This window comes from Anopheles coustani, chromosome 3 (genome assembly GCF_943734705.1).
Source record: "Anopheles coustani chromosome 3, idAnoCousDA_361_x.2, whole genome shotgun sequence".
In the NCBI taxonomy this organism is placed as follows: Eukaryota; Metazoa; Arthropoda; class Insecta; order Diptera; family Culicidae; genus Anopheles; species Anopheles coustani.
Genome location: NC_071288.1, coordinates 19,035,777 through 19,058,364, shown reverse-complemented (window position 1 = coordinate 19,058,364; position 22,588 = coordinate 19,035,777). Strand labels below are relative to the sequence as shown.

Below are 22,588 nucleotides of genomic sequence, written 5' to 3'. Positions count from 1 at the left end.
TTTACGCTTCCACCGGGCCACCTCCCCCAGCATCCTTCCCGCGTGCATTCCTTGTATGGGGTTAATACTTTCCCGTGGAATGTCGCCTCGAGAGCTCAAGTGTGCACCGTTGACGTTTGCTGTATGCCGGGTACGGAAGGCAGAAAGCCAGCCAGCGTTGGCAAGGGTACTTATCAGAGTACACACTCCGCAAGAAGCCGACCTCGCTGTGGATTCGGTAAGACACACGACCCCGGTCGGTTGTCTTCAGTGGGATTTCAGTGGCCTGGACGGCTTGGCTGAAGAAGGGGAAGGGAGCACCCAGAGAGCGTTGCGTAACCACCGACGACGGCGGATACCCCTTTTCCCAACACCGACGGCAACACCGAACTGCCACCGCCTTTCGATGCAATGTTTTAAGGTGCTGTTTAATGAGGTTGAATTTATGAGTAAACTTTTCGCGCGTGTCGCTGTTGTTTTATGTCGCGTTTGCCACGAGTGAGGGCCACGGGGAAAGGGGGGAAGGGGGGCCCGGTTGGAAGAGGGCCGTATAAAAGCAAACAAACGCGATCGTCTGGAAAAATGAATCTCCTCATTTGGAGGCCCGTTTAAAGTGTTAAACACGTTTTATAAACACAAAAAAAGTTATCTCGTGCAACGCAGGTATCTTAAAATTCCTATTGCTTGCTTTCCCAACGTTTGTGTGGATGGATATTATACCATGAACGGTAAGTTTATGTAAGCTAAACTTATTTTGATTTAAAATTTGTCATTCCTATTCGAAATAAAAGATCTTGGACTGAAGCTTATTTGAGCAAAAACAGTAACTTCACCAAAGACTGTTATCAACATCCACATCCATAGCTCAGTCTGAATTCACCCTTTTGGTAAATTTCCCGGAATCAAGCATAGATCAAACGGTTGATCTCCCTATGTCCGCACATGCACCACCCTTTTCCCACACACCCCTCCCCACCCCATTCCGTCCAGCTAACGAGGCTTTGTGCATCGGGTTGGATGTATTTTTCGGACACTTTACCCTGCCCCGCTAAAGTATCGGCAAACATAGAGTGTATAGAACGTTAGCGTCCGGTGGGGAGGAGGAAATCAGCACGAAGAAAAAACAACAACACAAGAACAAGCCTGCAATCAATGTTGGCGTGCGAGCGCGAACGAGGCAGAGAGAAACTGGACTGGTCCAGGGAGACTTCGAAACGTTTCTGTTCCGATATGTGTGTTCGATTGACCCAGTTATGCTGCTCGCGGAAGGTCCACGCCGCCCGCCCGAAAGGTGGGGCGGAGGGGGAGGGATTATGTTGTTTCGGTCGTTTTATTTTACGTTTACCTTTTTTCGAGCCTGCTCCGCCGGGTTCCGCCGCACGCCTAATGCCATCCGATGGGGCCAGTTTCGCCGACGGATATTTGATAGGTTCGTCAGGGAAAAAACGTGATCTGTGCGAAACGTAGGGAATTTTATTCGGTACTGGAACTATTGGAATACTTTTTACCAATTAACGGCCCAACAACATAAGTGAAATTATTCGTTATTTTTATTCCCAGTTCTATTCGCATGCATTGCAGTTATTAGAGCAAACTGTTGGAACAGAATTATTATCATAGAACTCACCTCAATTATATTTGTACGAACAATCTAGGCTAAAAAGTTTCCTGAACCAATTGTCATCAACCTAAATGGTCATGAAACACAAGAATCATAAATGCTTGTGGAGACCTTCTCACCGGACACTGCTAGTGACGGTTTTGACAGGGATACTAAAATTATCACATCATAGTGCGCTCAATTGGACACACCCCCTCCTGCTTACCTGCTGAACCCCTCTCAAAGCTTCCCCTGTTCTGATATCCAGTCCTCGACACGAGACCTTGATGTTAACACTAGCGTTACAACGTTAAAAACTACTCGTTTGAACAGAATGGGCTTCCCCGGCAGACATCATAAACGAGTCGCAAAATCTCGAACCCACTCGATACTGGACAGATTTAACCTTTGAAAGAGAAAAAGAAAAACAAAACCGACTTCGGAAATCTTCCAGCTACCTACGAAACACCTCAACAGGTACGAACGTCCGGAAATAACCGTGGAATGGCGTTCACCTGCCCGCCCAAAGTCGCTCGCAAAGTCGCATCGGAAGAACAAGGAGCCTACCTTTTCCTCGGTAAGAGCCACTGGTTCACACCCCTCCCCAAAATCCACCCCAATTTACGCCCACCCTCGGGAGGTTAAAGTTTCACTTTCATTCACCAACGGAATGGAAGAAAAGGTACCGACCATCTTGCAAGGTAAGCCTCCCTGCCGATGGAAAGTGCTGCTTTAATGTGAGTTTTTATCCAGCCCGCGTTCACGTTCGACTTCGTTCAATGAACGGTTTCCAACGGTCGTCGGAGTGTTCGGTCGTGTGTGAGAAAAATAAAGGACAACACAGCACGAAGGACACTCGGGTCGACTGGTGAAGCCGTCTGGTTCGGTAAACTTCGACGCTTCGGCAGCAGGAGCGAGGGAAAATCATTTCCCTTTTTCCCACCGTTCAACGACACCAAGAGTGTGCCTGTGTAGGTGAGAGAGCTCACGAAGTCTCATCGTCCTATTTCACAAAGCCTGGTGAGGACGAACAGTTGTTTGAAAAGGATAAAGTTGCGTACAATCTGCTCACCTTCCTGCATGCAAGCGATGAACGAATTGCACGCAAGCCAGGCAGGATCCGCGCGGTTTCCCAAGCCGTTCACCTTCGAGACGTGGCTCATCCGGTCGTTCCTTCGCCGTTGGTGGGCGGTAAAGTTCAAGGTCATGCTCAAGGAAACACATATCGCATCCCTTCGCCTCGCACACCAAACACACCCCGCGCGGAAACGATGGCGTCAACCACCGCTCGGAATGTGTTGAACTTTTTCACCACGGTTTCCAATAAACCTAATGCGTAGTAGTCTGCGCTTTTTGCGTTTCCTTATTTTGGTGCCTTTGGTCCTTTCACCTTGGACCGGATGGCGCGTCTCGACCGACTGCTCTCTTCTCGCCGAAGGCGCCAAACTGAATGTAAACTGAGAACAAAGGTATTATCCCACTTCGGAAGCGGTTATTGCTCACCCCAGCAAAACTCTACGCACTCTCTCACACCAATTTTCCCACCAAAATTATTTGCATTCCGCCAACCAGGGACACGTGAACACATGCTTTGAGAGAAAGAGCAAACCAAGGGGAAGGGGGGAGGTTTCTAGGATAGAGCGTTTCGGATACGGATGCGTCTGCTTGACCCCGCGGTGAACATTTTCCAGAAGCTTCCAGAAACCGTTCCGACGATGACACTTTGGACAGGATCCAATCGAACGGACACAAAACGAATGACGATGTTTTTACCGCAGAAGCGTAGCAGGAACAAGGAACTTACCGGATGGAAGTCTGTCAGCTGATGGACAGTTTATTCCAAACGTTCACTACATTGTGTCAGTAATTGCTCAGAAGTTTTAGAACTTCCTTTTACATGCTCCAAATTTATATTACTGCTTGGAAAACATAAGTTGTGGACAGATAAACATTGCATGGTAAATTCACACTATTGTAGACCATTACTTTATGCCTTGCATTACTTATTGCCATCTTTCAGTATTGCTTTTCACAAATCACTTTTTCGCCACTTTGATCTTCTTTTCAAAAGGTTTTAAGCGAAACACCGTTCTTTAATCGTATAATTTATTCTCATCAACTATTGCTTTGCTTTTCATGCTGCATAGAGTGAGCCCGCCCAAAATGCAAGTAAATCGCACTGCCACACGAAGGTGCTAGTATTCAACGAGTCCTCTGCGCGCTGCACGCTCCGGAAAACTGCACAAAGGATGCACGAGCGCCCCATGGCGAGCTGGTCGTGCGGCTAGTAACCGTAATCGTCCTCGTGTCAGTGTGTAGAATGAGGGAATGGTCCGCCAAACACGCCACACGCCAAGCAAACGAGAACGACCTCGCACGAACGAACGAACGAACGAGCGAACGGATGAACGTAATCAAAGGATACAACCCTCCCAACGGAGGGGGGTGTGTGTTAGTGTTCACCAGGGGTCGATGCACAGTCCCCGATGCTGCAATGTGGCGGGGTTGCATCATTCCAGTGCCAGCCAGCGCACAGCACGCACGCACGAACGCATGTACGTCATCGACGTCCGTCCCGTCAAAACAACGGTGCCTTGTGGTAACGCCGGGTCAGGTGACCTCATGAAGTGAGAGAGAGAGAGAGAGTACAAGCCGGCTCCTCCAAAACAATCCGAACGAATGTTCACCCAGGACGGATGCTGAACGGAACCGCATGAACGCCAAAGCGCCAGCCGAACGCGAACACACGAATGACAGCTGCACCGGTCTTTGCCGTGGAAATGAATTATACGTAACCGACATCAAGCAACATTCGCGGAATTATTTTTTGGTTTTGAAATTGACAAAAAGTGCAATGATTTACTAGTCTTGTATTATAATTTTTTTCCGTATCAAAGAGAGTAAAGATCAACTAATTATGCCATAGAAACTACATGTACCCACATATATATGCTCCATGCAGCATATAAAACGTATTTTTCGAATTCTCATTTCCGTTGAAACTGAGCGCGCTCTGACGGTGAGTAGCTGAGTTATATTTCACTTGTAATATTTCTTATTTGAATGTTGTTTAATCGACCATTTACGCCACGATTTCGTCATTGATGTGCATTTTGTGTAGTTCAAAAAGACTTTGTGAAAATACATTCATTCATTCCTGAAAGATCCGCTTTAAATGGTAATGCTTCGAAAAGCGAAGTGAAATATTCTCAGCTACTCACCGCCAAAGCGCTTCATTTTGTAACGACGTTTGAAATCGCGTTCGTTTAACGGTTAGTCAACTAAAACTGGAGAACGCCTTGAAAAGAAAGCCCAAAAACAGAAGTGGATTTAACGCGTAAACTACTGAAACAGGCTGAAATTTACTTAAAGTGTTTCCTTTCTTTGGTAATATTTGTTATTCTCAGGGGTGGCAAAGAACTGCAAGTATCCAAATGCTATCGGGAAGACATGGTTAAAGTAGAAATTATTATTCCATTTACAAGCAAGAAAATGTGTCAACTTAGTTGCTTGTTTAATACTTGTTTATTGGTCACTACATTCAAAAAAATGTTATTAATTTTGCTTTGGCCAGCGTATTACACCATACCATGTATTTTTCTTGTTTTTCGAAAAGCTACCCACACTTTTCGATCCATTTGTTGTACCTACCAAAGCATTAGAACGACACAATAAATCTCGTTGATCTCAAATTTTAATTTCATTTTATTATGCTTTCCGATGTAACCATCGTCTTTCTGTTTTCACATAGATTTGGTTCTACAATAAGCGTCATTGCATTGGTTCTCTACCGGCTAGCTAACTAAATTGATTTCATTTTTTTACTGAACGCAGCTACTGACGGTTTTGATCGATTTCTACGCAGTTTCGTATCTTTTTTCCTTTTCCTTGTGATAATTTTCGCCACGCACAACTAATGGCTGCGGTGTCGTTTGGTTTTAAGTTTCAAAAAGATAACAATCTTTTTAACTGCTGTTCCTTTATTGGATACTTTATTGATGTATTCTCTATAACTCATGTAGTAAGGACTTTAATATCCACAACTTACACTCTATCGCAAATCCTACGTTCGGTTTCTTAGGAAGACGTTTGACTTTTACTCCTGGTTTATGATCACTTGCCCACTTGTGAGTGTTTGCGGTACAAAAACCCTCCGGTGTCACTACAAGCCTCTTATAAGGCTTCGTCTTTTAAAAGAGGATTCCTTCATTCGTGGTCCTTTGTTACCTTCTCTTGCCATTTGGTTTTTGTCTAAATCCCTGCCAATCATTGCATCCTTGCTGCTCTTTCGTAGTATAAAAAAGTTTTTCTTTATTGCTTTCGAAGTTTCACTTCACGGGATTCACGTGTAGCATCTTCCATTACACGTGGAGATGCCATTATTTGTCTTTTCTGGTTTTCAACGTTCCTTCTCATTCCAATAAGTTGCCTTCGCCCTAGTGCTATGCGATCGCAAGCTGTTGCATGTTCTTTAACTTTTCTAAGATCGCTGCTCAGTGGGCCTTCTCCAGTCCGATCAGCTTCTCGAAGAACATGCAGTAGTTTCGATCGTTGTTGTAGTAGAATGGATCCTCCAGGATGTCCCGGGCGTGACTGAGCGTTGCTGCCGCCAGCTCCCCAACTGTCCACTTGCGATCCTTTAGCACTCGGCAAATCGTATCGAGCTGAGGAAGAAGAAATTAGAAAGAGATTATCAAAAGCACTTGAGGAGTATCGAAACTTCCAACTTCATACCTTCGAAAGTTTTTCATTGCCCGCTGTGTAGTAGCTGAGATATGGAAGACCGGCTACGCTGGCTGCCATCCACTGGATCACCATCTTGAGCTGTACGTCACCACGGCGCGTACCACCACACCCCCAGTTGCCCGTCGCCACCGGCCGCAGGTTGACGTTGAGCGTCCGCTTTTGAGCAAGTTGAGATATCTGCGAGAGGCGAGAAACATAAACGTGTTGCCGAAGGTAGCATCATTAAAAGAAATAGTTATTTTCAACAACGAGTCCACGACGGAGAGTAAAGTAGAGAAGAGAAGACACAGAAGGTAAGTGAAAGATACGGAAGGAAAGATTGAATTTTTTTGTTGATGAAGAGATTAAATACGAAACAAACTGGAAGACAGTGGAAGGTAAGCACAAAAGTTTGAACAACGATTACCTGAGTGGCTCAACGGAACCACGAGAACCACCAGCAGCTGACAGAACGTACGCAAAAGCTTCGTTAACACATGCAGCGATGGCACACACATACACACACATACGGAAGGCACACAACAAAGTACAACGCTCGGCTCTGTATAGCTACCTTCAGCACCACATCGTCACACTTGATATCCTGATAGTAGGACACAGACCAGTTCGGTTTGTAGTGCAGAAGTTTCGTCTTCAGCGACGACTGGCGTTCGAGCTTGGGACCGGCAGTCTGTTGCCTCGCGGTGCCGATGGCCGGGTCCGTCACCGAGCAGCCCGAGCCGCTGCGGGTCGTCGAGCGCAGCTTGAGCAGCAATTTCCGATGGTCGGTTCGCGTGAGCTGAATGTTGGGACACTTGAACAACTTTGCCGGTTCGAGGGCGAGATAGTCGTGGCGCTGCCGGAATTGCATCCAGCGCGTCCGCAATCAGGTACATCGAGGGTGGGTGGGTATGTATGTACGTGCGTGTATATATGTGTATTGTTGTGCCCGGTTCCAGGAAGTTCAAAGTTTAACCGCAATCGAAAATCGCAACCAAATCGCAACCAAAACACAACGCATTCCAAAGCATACGATCGGAGGAAGGGATGAGCAGATGATGATTCGGGCGGGTGAACCAATAGATGCGGGAAGGTTTTTTGGGATAAAGAAGAGAAAAATAAAATATAAGTAAAGAAACTCAAACTGGTTCGAAATCCATTTATCAAATAAGAAAAAAAGGATTGCAAAGTAAGGAGATAACTATAGCAACCATGGCATTCAACACGGCCTACGTACAGTTATTGGAAAGAATACAAGAATCTCCCGAAGGTCCAGGTGGGAATGGCACTCAAAGCGGGCGTTCTACACTACAACAGCACCACTCTACGAGAAAGCAGGCAGCAATCCCAAAGGGAATTACCAAAATATAACCTAGTTTCAACCGGTTCTACAAAATCTCTCCCAAAATCTACAGCACCAGCTCACTCGGATTGCGCCAGATTTACGGAACTACTGGAATCTGAGTACTGAGTGACCTACACTCTTCGAGCGGAACTTACCAGCTGAGCCGCCAGTTTGTGCTTGTGTTTCGCCAGCTCCAGCGAAAGCGATCGTACGTGGAGCAGGATCTTTTCCTTCTGTCCCAGTCCGGCGGTCCCACCTCCAGCTCCCACCGCCAACCGCGTGCCACCCATGTCGCCCGCGGTTCCATTCCCGCTCGTAAGGCACTCCTCGGTGAACGGAATGCCGACGAAGCTTTCGCTGAGCGTTCGCTTGAGCAGCGAGTTGGCAAACTTGAGCACGGCCTCGTCGCGGGCGTCCAGCTTCTTCGGTTTATCCGTGCTGATGGGATCCTCGAGCCATCTAGGGAGAACAAGAAAGTCCCGTATGTTAGAGAACTCGAGATAGTGGGCAGTATGGAAGGTGGTTCGTTACTTGGCGAACTTCTCGTACACCTCCTCCAGTTCCGAGCCGAGATCGGAGTCGAAGCTGTACCGCGACGACTCGTTGGTGGGCTTCCGCTCCAGCGAACCACCGTTCGCGTGGCCCCCAGATGTCGTCCTCTGCTCCTTCCAGTCCGGCAGGTCGTCGCAGTAGTTGCTGTCCATGGAGCCGTCGAGCACGAACCCACACGAACCGCCTCGCCGCACGCGGATGTCCTGATCGCGTGTCTGCGAACCCGCCACACTGATGCCCACCGCGTAGCTGCTGTCCTCCGTGCTGCCCGAGATCCCGTTCGTACCACCCTGCTCGAGCGCCGCTCGCAGCTTCCGGGCGAACTCGAGTCTCCGCTCGGGAGTGTCCAGCTCCGAGGCGTACGCGTGCGCCCTCAACCCATCCTCGTCGTCCTCGTCGAAGCTGTCCTTCGCACTGTGAAACTCGTCCTGGCTCGAGCCGCAACTCGACAGCGAATCGGGCCGCGTCCCGCCCGGCAGCTGCTGGTAGCCGTCGGGGATGCGCAGCGGATGCCGACTGACCGGCAGGCACTCGCCCGACGATCCCAGAATGATAAACTTCCCCCGCCGGGCGCCGGATCCCGAGCACACCGACACCGTGCCGCCGCTTCCGGGCGCACTCGGCCGCTCCGGCGACAGCCACGACCGGCGCTTGTTGATGTCCTTCTCGAGCTTGTTCGAGTCACTGCTCGAGCGCTTCGAGTTCGGCGTCGCCTGCCGGATGAAGATCGTCGTATAGACGTCGGGCGAACCCGGCGTCGAGCCTTCCCGTTCGCGCTCGCCGATGGGCGATAGCCGACCCTTGCTTGAGACCGTCTCCAGCTGGTCCAACTTCAGGCCCGCACCGGATGCTGTCGCCGCCCCCGTCCGCTTGTCCGCTCCCTTCGTATCGCCCACCACCGGGCAGGTCGTGTTCTGGCGGAACGCCAACAGGCACTTGTTCAGCTCGCGCAAGATATCGTCCTCCTCGAACTGCTGCGACGGCAACGCCCGGTAGTTCTCCGCATCGATGCAGCACACGGTCGTCCGCTTCGGTTCGGCGATCTTCTCCAGCAGCGGCCCCTTACACCGGGGATCCACGATCCGCGACACATGGCGCACGTTCTCAATCTGCAGCGACTCGTTGTCCTCGAGCGCCTCCACGTACAGCAGCACCGCGAGCAGCTCGGGGAACGTGCAGAATTGGATCGACTCCTGCGAGTCGCCGTCGGCCAGGACGTCACCCCCGAGCCGCGCACTCGCGAACACCGTCTGCATCGTGTCCGGGTCGGCCTTGTCCAGCTTGCCCTCGTGCCGGATCTCGACGTCGCACAGCGGAAGCTCGCATTCGAGCCAGTCCTCGATCGTGAGCCACTGCTTGCCGGTCATCACCTTCCGCGAGATGCGCAGGCTGCCCTCCAGCACCGTCGGGTTCCGCTCGAGCCAGTCGAAGTAGTGCAGGAAGCTGCGGAACTTGGCCCGCTGCACGGCGTTGCTGCAAAAAAGGGCCGCGGGCGGGGCAGAAAGGGCAGAAGGATGGAGCAGGTTAGCAAAACACGGTGTTCCTTCGGGGTTGGGGGGCGTTAAAAGCGCACGGTCGATCAACCTACTCTACTAAACCTCTAAAAAAGTGTGTAAAGTTAAAGTCTTGTAACGTGGGGTGTGTTTTTTCAGTACGTTTTGGAAATGTCGAAAAGAACGCATTGGCCAGCAGGGACGCGACCAGCCGGTAGCTCAGCTCGTAGCTGTCCGCCTGCTGCTGCAGGCTGAAGCTGAGCCCGCGGGGCGGCCGGTGCAGCTTGAGGTTGCGGGCGTGCCGCGCAAGCGACTTGACCGTCTGGGCGAGGAAATGGTCCCGCTCCACCGCGTCCATCGTGCGCTCGACGAAGTGCCGCAGGCCCTCGAACACCGTCGTGTCCTTTCCGTCCTCGTCCGGATCGAGGCTGACACTGCGAAAAACATACAACACACATTAATTACCACCGAATGACCCAACGGCGTACGACCGGCCGACACCTACTTGCAGAGTTCGTGCAACTTTTGCATCACCTCGAGGACCACGTCGAGCGAATCGGACTCCTCGATCTGCGTCAGCTTCTTCTGCACGTTCGACCACCACGGGAGATCACACGGAAGCATCACGAGCGCCATGCTGACATCGATCGGGGCACCTTTCGGGGACCGGAGCTCTGCGAATTCTCGATCGGAAACGTTTTCCGGAGGTAGCTAATGTCCCTCTCCGGCTGCAGAACGTGTCGACGAATAGTTCGAAACGAAAAACAAAAACCAAAAACCACCGAACGAACCAAACAAAGGAAGTCCACTTCCGCCGGATGCGCGATGGTCACCACTTTCTCCGGGATATCCGGCCGAATGGTGGCAACACGGTCATCGCTTCATTGGTGCTTAAGTTCCTTTTTTATTACTACACACTGCTTCCTTGTTGTGCTGTGAGTTCTATGAATGTCTGAAAGCGAGAGAAAAAAATGCGGAAAGGAAGGAAAACGGTATTAAATCAGGAGAATCGTAACAAACATCGGGGGACAAATTTACTACTCCTAATAGTGTCTGTGTTTTTCCGCTATCTGGCAATTCGTTTGGCCTTTTTATGACCAGAATCGACCGGTGGGATTCATATCGATTTAACGGTGGTAAGTGCTCTAATCACAGTTATGATTGCTGGTTGGCGAGAAGTAAAGTACTTTTCCAGGAGGGGGAGGGGGGGGGCATTGCGGTGTCTATTTACTTGTCACTCACGCTACCCGTGCCTACTTTACCGTGCCGATAACCGTCAATTGTGGGGGTGATAATCATGGTGAACGAGGTTTGATTGAGCTGCATATTTGTAGGAGTGTGAATATCTACCTGATAATTATTGTGTGCTTGGGAAATATGTTTATTTTAAGGGTTTTGTCCTACAATGGGATTTGTCCTTAAAGCTAAAACACCTTAAGTGGCAATTTGCGCTGAACCAACCAATAACTAATGATTATAATTTTATAAATGGTTTTTAATAGAAATAATTTTTTTAAACAACAAAAAGGAAATAGACTTCTATTTTTGTAGTGTAATTACATACGATAATGTTAAAGGTTCCCAAAATATGGTCCATATACATATTTCTGTAAACTGTAATTTCACAAAAAATAAGAATAATAAATTTACAAATAGTTTGACTGAAAATTTAAAGTATTGACGTTGAACGTAACATGTGTAGACCACTAAAAAGTAAACCAACATATTTTTAATTGTACAAAAAGTAAAGAATTTAACATTGCTAAACCATCAAATGAAATACAAATTTGTGTTAAAGTTTCTTACAAAACACTGCTCTTATAAGAATTTGCAACGCATTCCTTACCGACAAACTGACCCAAAATTCTTCAAAATTAATTTTCTCGAACGTCAGAACATTGCGTGATCCTCTAGGCGCTAGCTGGGCTGCATACTGCACGACATTAAGAAAAAATCCCACCCGCCGATACATCGTTATATTTAAAAATGTTTGTTGACCGACGGGAACAAACAACAAAACAAGGTGGAAAAACAGAAAGTTTTCCTATTCCGCATGTGTGCCAACACCATCGAGCCATCTTATCAAATTTACACTACGCTAGACACCTCGTGCAGCAAGGTGCCGGGCCATCGGAGACGATGAACGCATAAACACCCACCGCCCGCGTCCTGCCGGTCGTCACCGTCTTCCGGTAGCGCCACTAATGAAGTAATTCCCCTTCACTCCCACCGAAACATAAGCGCACCTCCGACTCGGTAGCAAGTTTCATCGCCCCAGACCCCGTGGCCCGATGATGATGCTAAGTAAAATGTAAACACCACGAGCGCCTTCCATCCTTTGCGCGCTTTCGCTTGAGGGGCGGCTAGCGCGAAGGCTGCCAGAAACGCACGCTAATGGAAACATGACAACCAAACAACGGAATCGGAAATAAGCACCAGCACGAGGAAGGAGGAACGACCAACAGTGCTACTATCACCATCGCACCGCAAAAAAACGCAAACACCCTTGACCCACCTTCGACTCCTGTGTCCACCTTCTGGTGGCAAGCGGAACGCAAAAGGAACCCGTCAACGTCGTCGGTCTGACAGGTTTGACGTCATTAACGCCGGCGCTACATTGCAACACTGTGTGCACGATGAAGCTTCGGCCCCGAAGATGGGCACGCAGTTTGCAAAGTCCTTGCCCGAGCGTGAGCCTCATTTCGTCGGCCGATTCCACCAAACTGGTGATAAACTTCGGACAAACAGATTTAATTTGACCATTTTGTTTTTTTTCTCCGATTTTCGTCCGAATTTTGTAACGGATATTTTGGGGAACAGGAAATGATGAAAAATTATTTATGATTCGGTACAACAGCATCCTACAACGGGTTTCAACTTCTCTCCGTTGGCTTAGTTTTGTTTCCTTTTATCATGATTTAAAATTTTTATAAATCACATTTGCAAAACTTAATTTTGACTAATTTAAAAATGGTGGAGGAGGCCAAAACATAAACACACGTTGAAAAATTAATAGAAATACTTCATCAAAAACATAACGCCGAAGATGCATTCGTTGAATAAAGTTAAATGAAAAGCTAAAATTACATTGAGTGAGTAAAGCTCGATATGAAATCTTACACAAAATAAAGCAACAAACGGAAAAACCACCTGTTACAACATCCGGCTTTCACTTCGGGGCACAATCGTGGCGCCATCAATCTTGCATTCGTTGGAAGCGAATCAAACAAATTGCACCGTATGTCGCACCCAGTGACTGGCGCAATTTTCGCAATTTTCCCCACTGTCAAACGGTGTGATTGCTTTATTTTAAGAAGCGCTTCGATTTCCACGACGCCCACCATCACGGCCATCCGTCCATCCATGATGAATGATGGTACTCTGGCACCGGTGAAAAAAGGAGCGGGAAATAGGTGAACCAAAACGAAACGAATATAACTACATAGAAGAACGCCACGGGTAATGAATCGCAACGTGAAGTGAATTGAAGTATCAGCACCTCCGCACCAGACCGTTCCCGCTGCGTCAAGGTAACACACTCCCACCGCCGAAAGGGGAGCCAAGGATGGGGGTTTATTTTTACCACCGTCAGCAAGCAATCTAATCGCCGGCACTGCGGCATCTGGCTGCACCAGCATCGAACCGGGAGGAGGCAATCACGGCGGGTGGTGAGTAACTAAAGATTGTGGAGATTCGATTAACACATAATCTTCACGGTATAACCAAGTATTACGCCTCTATTTCCCAGCATGAGTCAGTGTGTGGATTATTATATCATGTTAGTTTATGACGTTAAGTTTATGACGTTAAGATACTGATGTTGCCGTTAACAATGGAGGCGCCTGGTGTTTTAACAACACTCTTCCAAAATCAGAAAAATTACTAGAATTTATGATCACGAATATTGGCATCTCGGTCTACGCCACCCGGCTAATGTAAACGACCGTAATTGATTTATAGTTAATTTGACGTTTAACTTTTCAATGCTCACGCTTTCGGTACGAACAAAAAAATGCATCCACCCAGCGGTCACATTTCCCAACATAAACCCTCAAACGAGCCTCGCGTGTTCCAACATCCTTCTATTTATTTTTATTGAACGACAGTTTATGCCTGCCCCGGCGCTTAAACCATTAATCTTTTCCATTACATGCCATGTCTCCTTTGGAAACCGGTGTCCATTTGACCACGAATGGAGACGCCTGGTCTGCCACGCGAACGGTGCCGACACGGCGTTCCAGCTTCGCTCTATGGCACGCTCGTGGCTACGTGATTATTCGATTCGCTCCCCCCAACTTCCCTTCTCTCACCGCTGCCCCACACGCACATTCATTCGATCGATATGAATAAAATTAATAAGCGCTGCGTTTCGGTAACACCCATTATTTTCCAGGGGGTGAAGGAAATCAAGCAACACTACCCTAGTTTGTCCTAACGGATGATGCTGGGTCCTGGTTAACTAAACTCAGTTATAAAGTAAAGGGAAAAGTAGAGGACATGACAACAACGGATGCAATAACACGATGTTGTCCTTCCGATCGCGATGACCTTCCGTAGGAAAACCCGTTCCCTATTCCCGGCAGTTGGTGGATTGCAGGTCATTTGTGTCTGTGGGCCTGATTTATGTAGCGGGTATTCAAACATTACCAACATAACGCGCCTTAATCGATAAACACGTGAACCAAGGACGGGGATTTTCATTCACATTTCGAACACATTCGGCACGAAAATTAAGCCGCAATATATATTTGCAATTTTTCTACAGTAGAATTAAAAATTCTAAATTATTCAAATCTCCTTTTTAATTAGTTTTGTTTACAAAATTGTCTTGAAAAATATTTAAACAAAAATTCATTAGTGTTTAAATACCTAAAGACACCATGTACAACTTGTTTTGACACCAAAGTTTACACACAAAATATTTTTACAGATCTCCGTTTGATGCGCGCCGATAAAGCCAACAAACCCTGACCGCAACCCGAACCTCACCTGGTCTATAAACAGCTCATCTTCACTTCATATACTCGCTTCCGCGCGTTCGCACAGTGGAGAATATAAATCGCAAGGGATTCCAAGCAATAAAAACCCAAGCCACTTCCGAACCGGGAGCGTCCAGCGCCGGGAGGAGTGAGAAAAAATACACTCCTACACTGAAACGGTTGCCCCAACACCAGGTGCTACATACCTTCCACGTGGCTTCCGGCACGAAGCGTGTTAGTTGGTCATTTGGTAGCCGGAAGAGTGAACCCTTCCTTTGTGCGCGCATATCAGCTGGTGCAGCACGGAAAAAAGGGATGCCTTTGAACCGGGCTGGAGCGTGTGGAGTGATTTGGAATTTAATTGTGCCCTGGTGCCGGAATGATCAAGCTTCCATAGGCCAACTTTTTATCGAAGTTCAAAAGGGTATGGTAACCATCCCTTAATCCCTTTCTCGCATCGAATAGATAAAAATTAAATTGTTTAAAACATGCTACCACGAACATGTTGAGATTTATACATTTGACAGAATGGGATATTGTTTTAAGCACTACTTTTAAAGCAACTGTTACACATTTTACACCCAATCACATCACGCACAATATTACGTCACGTACTGGAGATTTCGTTTGAATCGCCTTTAATGTTCCACGATCTCAACCACAATGTTCACGTCTCGTCGCGCAGTCACCTCTACCCCCGGCGGTTCGGAAGGAACCTTCGTCAAGTCATGTCATTTAATACCGCTTAACTTCCCACTTTCCGGGTGGGTGGTAAATATTGACTGACACTGCCAAACCGCTTTTCACTCTTCCCGGAAGCACCCCGGCTTATAGCCTTATCGTGGTGCAGTGAACTGTGAACCGGTGGAAGCGATTCTGGGGGAGAAATGACACTAAAATATCGCCTTTTCGCATGCGCTTCGCCAAGGTCACGCCTGAAGACGAGCGAAATAGAATGTTCCATAAAGTGAAAAGTGATGTCGGAAACACAGGGCGAAGAAAAACAATTAACGTACGGCAAATATTTGTGCATGGTTCGGCGGGGAAGCGAACGGGCGCAAGGCACCGATCACCATGGTAACAACGAGTAAAGCAGGCGCACTTTGATGACGTGAGTTCATCGCGAGAAGGGAAAGAGAAGATTTTCTTCTGTGAAGCCGTGTGCCATAACACGACGGTGCTGAGAACTGGTAATGTTAACTCCAAGTGGGTTGTTAAAGGAGATTTTCTTAGAATAAAATAATAACTTATCGAAAAGGCCTCCGCATTATTATGGATTGAAAATTCAAAAGTGGATTTCTGGTGCTTAGAACCGTTTTACTTAAAACGTGTTTTGCGTACACAATATTCCACTTCGAAAGAAAAGTGGAAAACCACGTTTCACAACCGATGTTCAGTTCACATGTTGCTACATCAAGCCAAACTTCTTTGGAAAATGAGAGTTCGTCGGAAAACTTCTTCCCTCAACACATTACTCATGTCTTTCTTCAAACAATAAAAAAGACCACACGTTTCCAATCAACTAGCGACTACGACTCCTTTATTTCTCACCGTGTCGGTAACAAGAAGCCCGTGATTACATGTCGTAATCCTTCGTGCTTACGTTGTGCCGTGTTTCCACTTCACCTCAGTTCAACGTAACTCGATCCTTGACGCACTTAATCCTTGATTGAAAGGCTACAACACCTCCATACAACCGTTTACAATACCCCACATGACGTTAACGTTTTGCTTGGTTTTTATCACTTTCTCGTGCAGTACGCTCTGCTGGTGTTCATTGTGTTGCATCCGGTGATCCGATAACGGGACAAACTTTTTCAATGAATGGCAAAGTATAGCAGACGGGGATGGATCGAAAAACTTGTTGAAGACAAACGGACGACAAAATTGATCATCTAGGAAACAAGAAGCGGGATTCAGAAGACTTGAAACAAATTTAAGCAGTGAATCCTTAACGAAAAGACGGAAAGAAGCAGCAGCAGCTTTCACGGTAGAATACATAGAAAAGATACGCTCATGGGGCAACATCCTACACAGTTAGAAGCTAAAATGACGTTAAACGAGATAGTAAAACCGGCATTTATATTCTTCAAGTCGTCCGACCAGTCAGGACCGTAACATTCCTTTCGCGCTTTATTCTCGTCCTTTTTTTATGAGCCACGGTTCCTTACATCCGGAGCCAAGAAGCCACACCGTAAGGGACAGCCGATTGTTTTCTACGACCGGAATCCGGTGAATACCATTCCGAGCTTTTACTTTTTCCTCATGTCCGTTTCACTGCTCATTACCATCTTCTCTGTTGGTATTTTTCATCTCACTTTCTCTTTCTTTTTTCTTTTTTTCTTTTCTTTTTCCTCTTTTCCCCTCTCTCTCGCTCTTTTTATATCTCTGCTTGTTCATGCTTTTCGCCCTTCTAGTGTGTTTCAACCACTCTCAAGCGAGAATCAGAATAGCTTGCCGGCAGTTTGTGGCGTGGTTGCTATTTTTAACGCCATCTACCAAGATTACACTTTCCTAATGTTCCCACCCACCCGCCACAGCCCCTAGTGGCTCCTACACCCCACACACCACTGCCATCACCTTGCCCATCCCAAAGTGTCTTGGCCGTCAAGTGGAACGAAAAGCGAACGCACCGGACATCACGTCCCGCGGTAGCCATTCTGATGTGAGTCTGGGAGGAATTTCGTGCTATACCGTTTTCCGGCATCGGAAGACATTCGCGACATTTTTGTTCCGAAAGATTGTGCGTTTTCGTTATTTTTTTCCTTCCCGATCAATCTGCACCCTTGGGATGGAGTGTTCCCGAGGTGCTGGTAGCAAACAACTTGTCGATCACCTGACCAGAACGGCAATAAAAACAATATCACTCTATCACGCTCTACGTCTTCTTACGACGGGACACGATCGATGGGAAAACCCCTGATAAAGCACGCACCCGGTAAACGTACGAAGCGGCGTCCTAATGCGAAGCACAATATTAATTTTTCAGTTCGCAATATTGTCACTCCAAATGATAGCTCAATGTGGGTGGAATTCCAATTTACACCTTATTTCAGTCATTTTTTTTTTGTTCGCAATAGAAACAGGAGCTGACTAGAGTTTATTTATTGGATTTTCTCTGTTCTTCTTCACTCTGTCTTCTTTTTCTAGTCTCTCTGGCTTGTGTGTGTGTGTGTTATGTGATATACTTGTGCGAGGTAATAAATTTGTGTCTCATTAGTATCGTTTTTCATCGCTTCATTAGCGTCTCGGGTCGGATCTATCAGTTTTCCGTTTAACCTGGAACAGTGTTTATGTTATTTTCCATGTCCTTGGGGATTGTCAAGATCAATTTTATACTGGATAAGTTAACATAATTTGTCAGAAGGACTACTTTTTCTTGTTCCTGCATTGAAAAGAGAAATATTTCTGTTTCTCCTTTTTCAACATATCTATTTTTAAAAGAAAAAAGATCTACAATAAAATGGGTGATTCATCGATCACTCTTTTTTTTATTTTACACTACTCCGAGAGTGGAAGAAACACGATACATCTCTATAAAAAGATCCCTTTTGGTGCCGCAAATATTCAAAGCATGGGTAAAGACCATCATAAATGCCATAATACAAGCAATTCGGCCTGATCCGTCTTCAAATGCAGCTTCTCGTGCAATTTGATATTAAACCGAGCATGCATGTGCTCGCCTATTAATCTTAATCCACTATTTTCCCCCCACTCTCGGCGGTTTCACCCGTGCTCCGCACGTCTTGTCCAGCACCGGCGTTGTTCGGACGTTGTATTGGCGAGGCCCTTTAACGAACCCACTTCCCCCCGCAGGCCATTGGCTCAATTGTGGTGTTAACATTTCAGTGTCGTAAATATCAGGCCGAGCGAATGACCTTTTCCCAAACCCTCCCCCCGGAGAAGGAACCAGGGGACGCATAAAATCGTTTCGCTCGGGAAATGCCTTCGCTTGGCAGGGTTCGGGACGAGAAGGAAATCACAGAAAACCACTCCCTGACGAGATTTATCAACCCGGCGCGTATGAAAGAAGATACGTTGATCGAGGCAAACCTATACGAGCAACAACATAAAACAAGAAGCATCGCCGACACTACGCGAGACGGCATTTCGCCTGCAGATGCACGAGACTGTCCACCGGTGCAGCAAATCCGTTTTGAGGAAAAACTGCATCAGGAATAGCATCGTGATGATGCATCTTGTCCGCATCTCTCGGAGGATGGAGGAAAAATAAAGGAGTGGGGAAAAAACGGTTCGAAACCGAAACGCGGAAGAGAATCATCTCGCCGAAACGAACCGGGCACACGACGACCGGTCACACACACCCACACACACGAGTACATCCGAGCGACCGCCAAACGTCATCGTTCGCAGACGGTGCATCGTACTCGGGATGCTGCAGGGAAAGCGATGGTACACGAAAATGCCGTCGAGTTTGAGAAAGAGAATGAGGGCGTGTGTGTGTGTGTGGAAGAGAAGGATTATGATAGAGGGAGCAAGGTTTATGTATATTTTGAGTTCCGTGGCGGGCTGTGAGTGTGACTGATTTTCCCGACGCACACAGCCGGCTGCATTCTATAATTGAAATGAGGAGAATTTTCATCGCCAGATCGGCTGTTCAGTGACTTGGTTGTCATTGGCCGGAAAAGCGCAACTATGTGACTCATATAATTTATTTCTATTTCGCTGTAGGTAATAATTTCTACGAAAGTTTTGGAACAGGAAATAATAAGCGCAAATTTTGTAGATAAAACACAATTAACTACGAATATTAAACAATGTCTTTCAAATGTGTTAGAAATCCCAAATATTATATATTTATAACAAGATGAAATTGTTGGTCAACTTTACGTGGATAAATAAAAAATACTCTCAAACCGGTAGAGAATTAATAACAGAGCAAATCATAAGACGCTAGAGAATAAATCAGTCCAAACTTGAAGAATCGCTTGTTTGCCAAATCTGTTCGAATTCTTTTCAAGCTGATTCTCAAGTGTCGATGAAATATGACCATAATTCCTTTCCCCATCGTTACCTTGTTGAGTGTTGCAACCGGAATCCCTGATGCTGCTAATAGTAGTAGTAGTAATACTATTTGCTGGCCTTAAGAAGTGGTGGTGGATCGCTCGAAACTACCGTCTGGCGTCCGTTCATTCAACCGTTGTTCGTTCCCCCCGGGGCCAGGCCGGGTGCGGAAAATTCTGCACCCCGAGTGTTTTCCGTACCAACCACCGTAATTTTCCCAGGCTCCGAGAGCGGGTGATGAAGTGATTTAAAAATCAATTTTCTCCCATTCAGCCGGGAGCCAGTGTTCACACATGATTTCCATCGCCTGATTGATGCTTGCCTTTCGTTCAGCCGGTCGCCGGCTCGCAGCGCATGCTGGGTTAATTTTCACTTCCTCGTGGTGCACGCACACACACACACACACACACGCGCGGGTTACACCGATACACCTACACTGGCTATTTTGAGGGGACACTGACGTTTCGACGTGAAGCTGTTGGTAGCTTTGTTTTTTCTACTTTGGCAACATACTAAATTCGCCAACTTTCCAACTCCGTGTTGTTTTACCCGCTTACCACGGAATTGAAATATATTATTACACTGTCCACACAGCACGGGTACGAACACGGGGATGGCCTCGTGGGGAACTGATTTGTTGAGGTTTCCGAACTGATTTATTCCGCACGATCGTTTACCTAGAGCATCGGACGAAATGGGATGTAACTTCCCGTATAGCTCTCGCATAGCTTCAGAGCCATTTTCACTCAATCATAATGCTGGGATGGATGTGAACTGCCACCCAACTGCCATCCGCTAGATGAACAAATCACGCATTTAGAAGTCTCGCAAAAGCCACTTACAAACACACAAACACACACACACACGCACCCACTAACATTAGGTGTACGCTTTCGCCGGCGGCATACACCCGGTCAGCGAGGGGAAGGGTGGGGGGCGATACAGGGAAGGGTAATCGGGGAGTTCTTCTTCTAGATTTAACTGATCTTCTCGAACGGCTCAGGGACGAAACGGAGGCAAACACGGCCGGGGGCGTTGGTGGAAACGAACTACACTATACTTGTGTGCGCGCGAGTGAGATAGAGTGACAGAGAGAAAGAGAAAGGCAGAAAGGTGGCCCGGAAAATGAGGGAAAACCTCAACCGCACCGTACCGTGGTCGAGGCGAAACTGAACGCCGTTTCTCGGGACGAATCCTTCGGTCCGCGGGTTTCCACTGCGCAAGCAGGGCCCGAGCGACGACCGAGACACACGAGTCAACGCATTTTTCCCACCACCCCCGCACCCTTTTCCGGCGGGTGGTGAGCGGTCACTTTTCCCGGCTCACCCGCGTTACGGGGTGTGTGTTACTATGGTTGCCAGCGAGAGAGCAGCGAGCGTTACTACGATTACGCTCTTGCCTGTTTTCCCCCCGTCGGCTTGTGTACGCTGATGACGTCACGGTTGGCGCGTGGATAACATTTTCTCTTCCTCACGTCATACGTGGACGAGGTGGGAAAACGGTTCGGGCACCCTCTTGCAGTTCTATTTCGGCAGTCAACAGCCCGGAGCGGAATGGAAAATCCACTCCGAGCAAGCAAAGGCGCTCCCCGAAGAGATTTGTCCAAGGGATATGGTGTGCGTGCGTGTTACGGTTGCGAATCCATTCCGCTTTCCACACCGATTTTCCATCCCACAGCTGCGCAAATCGCACCCATTCTCCGCTACTCCCTTCCCTTCCCGGGAAAGCCGTCTTCGAGTGGATATTTTCGGAATTTGAATCCGAATGAAAGTGAAAATCGGATGATTGCGTTGCAGCCAGTAGCCGTTAGAAGGTCTGACGTCATCGGGGAAACTACGTCGCAACTTCCGCCCCCTTTCTGATAGCCTTTCCTGCACCCCCAGCCCAGTGTTTATTTGCTCCCGATGCTGCCATCCCCGAATGTCGTCTACAATGTGCGCCACGTTGCCGATGACGTTACTGTTTACGGTGCAGGCATTTATACTCGCTCTTTCTCTTCGTATCTCTTTTTTGCCCTCAGTGACGCCTTTGCATTTTCCCCCGACCGGGTGGGAGAAAAAAAAAAAGATTTTTTTCTGTGTTTTTCTTCTTTTCCCACCAGCGACATGTTTGTTCGTTCATTTTTCTCACTGGGTTTTTTGGCAATGATGAGACTACCGTGCATCCGAAAACGGAACATATACGAACCCAGCCGACCGTTATGGCAGCAGATGGGATAACGGCTCCAGAAGCTCCAGGAGTAAGCTCCCGCAAATCCGCCCGCATTTTACCGCGTAAGTGTGATTGAATTTGAGATGAGGGTTGATAGTGCAGCATAAAGGAGGAGCAAAATAAACTAGGCAAACTTCGTCCTGGCGGATCGACCAGCCGTGGAAGGGTAGAACAGCTCGATAGAGTTTCACGGTGAACAGCAAAAGAAAACTACCGTTGGTAAAGGAACCACAAGTGGAAGACTTCGTGAAACAAATTTTACAAACATTAATTGATATCACGCACAAGGGTTTGCTCGATGTATTAAATTTTCTGATAACGAAGTATGACCTTTCATTTGAATGAATTTTAGTTGGGTATTTGATGTACAGGAATATCAAATAATTATTATTAAGGCACTCTATCCACAGTTTATAACCCTATTTTCATATTGGTTTCAACACATCAATTTGATCAATTCGAAATGTTCTCAGTAATGTTCTAACATCGCGACGTCATAAGAACTACAGGCAAACGAATTACGTTCTATTACGTTTGGGACTGTTTGATCCATTTCCATACACACATACTCACATATACTCCTTCTCCACAGGACCGTCCATAACATTAGGGCTTCGGCAATGGTCGATTGTACCGTTGGTTTGGAAGTAAACAAATCTCACTGGCTAAAACAAACTCC

The 22,588-nt window shown here is 47.2% G+C and overlaps 1 protein-coding gene across 1 annotated transcript; it reads right to left on the bottom strand.

The window, feature by feature from the left end:
- Positions 1-5,310: 5,310 nt before the first annotated feature.
- On the bottom strand, positions 5,311-10,330 carry LOC131258590 (uncharacterized). Its single transcript, XM_058259940.1, has 7 exons — positions 10,200-10,330; positions 9,790-10,128; positions 8,181-9,674; positions 7,805-8,108; positions 6,879-7,160; positions 6,314-6,502; positions 5,311-6,243 (listed from the first exon to the last, which is right to left on the bottom strand). The coding sequence occupies exons 1-7, from the start codon at positions 10,328-10,330 to the stop codon at positions 6,073-6,075; spliced, it is 2,910 nt and encodes a 969-aa protein (XP_058115923.1). The 3' UTR covers positions 5,311-6,072.
- Between the last annotated feature and the right edge of the window lie 12,258 nt (positions 10,331-22,588).

What these genes read in the sequence shown, in the direction of transcription:
- LOC131258590 (XM_058259940.1), bottom strand. Translation starts at nt 10,330, where the DNA reads ATGGCGCTCGTGATGCTTCCGTGTGATCTCCCGTGGTGGTCGAACGTG. An exon ending in GTGTACGAGAAGTTCGCCAA is followed by an intron (nt 8,109 to 8,180) that starts GTAACGAACCAC and finishes TGTTCTCCCTAG; the next exon opens with ATGGCTCGAGGATCCCATCA. An exon ending in ACAAACTGGCGGCTCAGCTG is followed by an intron (nt 7,161 to 7,804) that starts GTAAGTTCCGCT and finishes CAATTCCGGCAG; the next exon opens with CGCCACGACTATCTCGCCCT.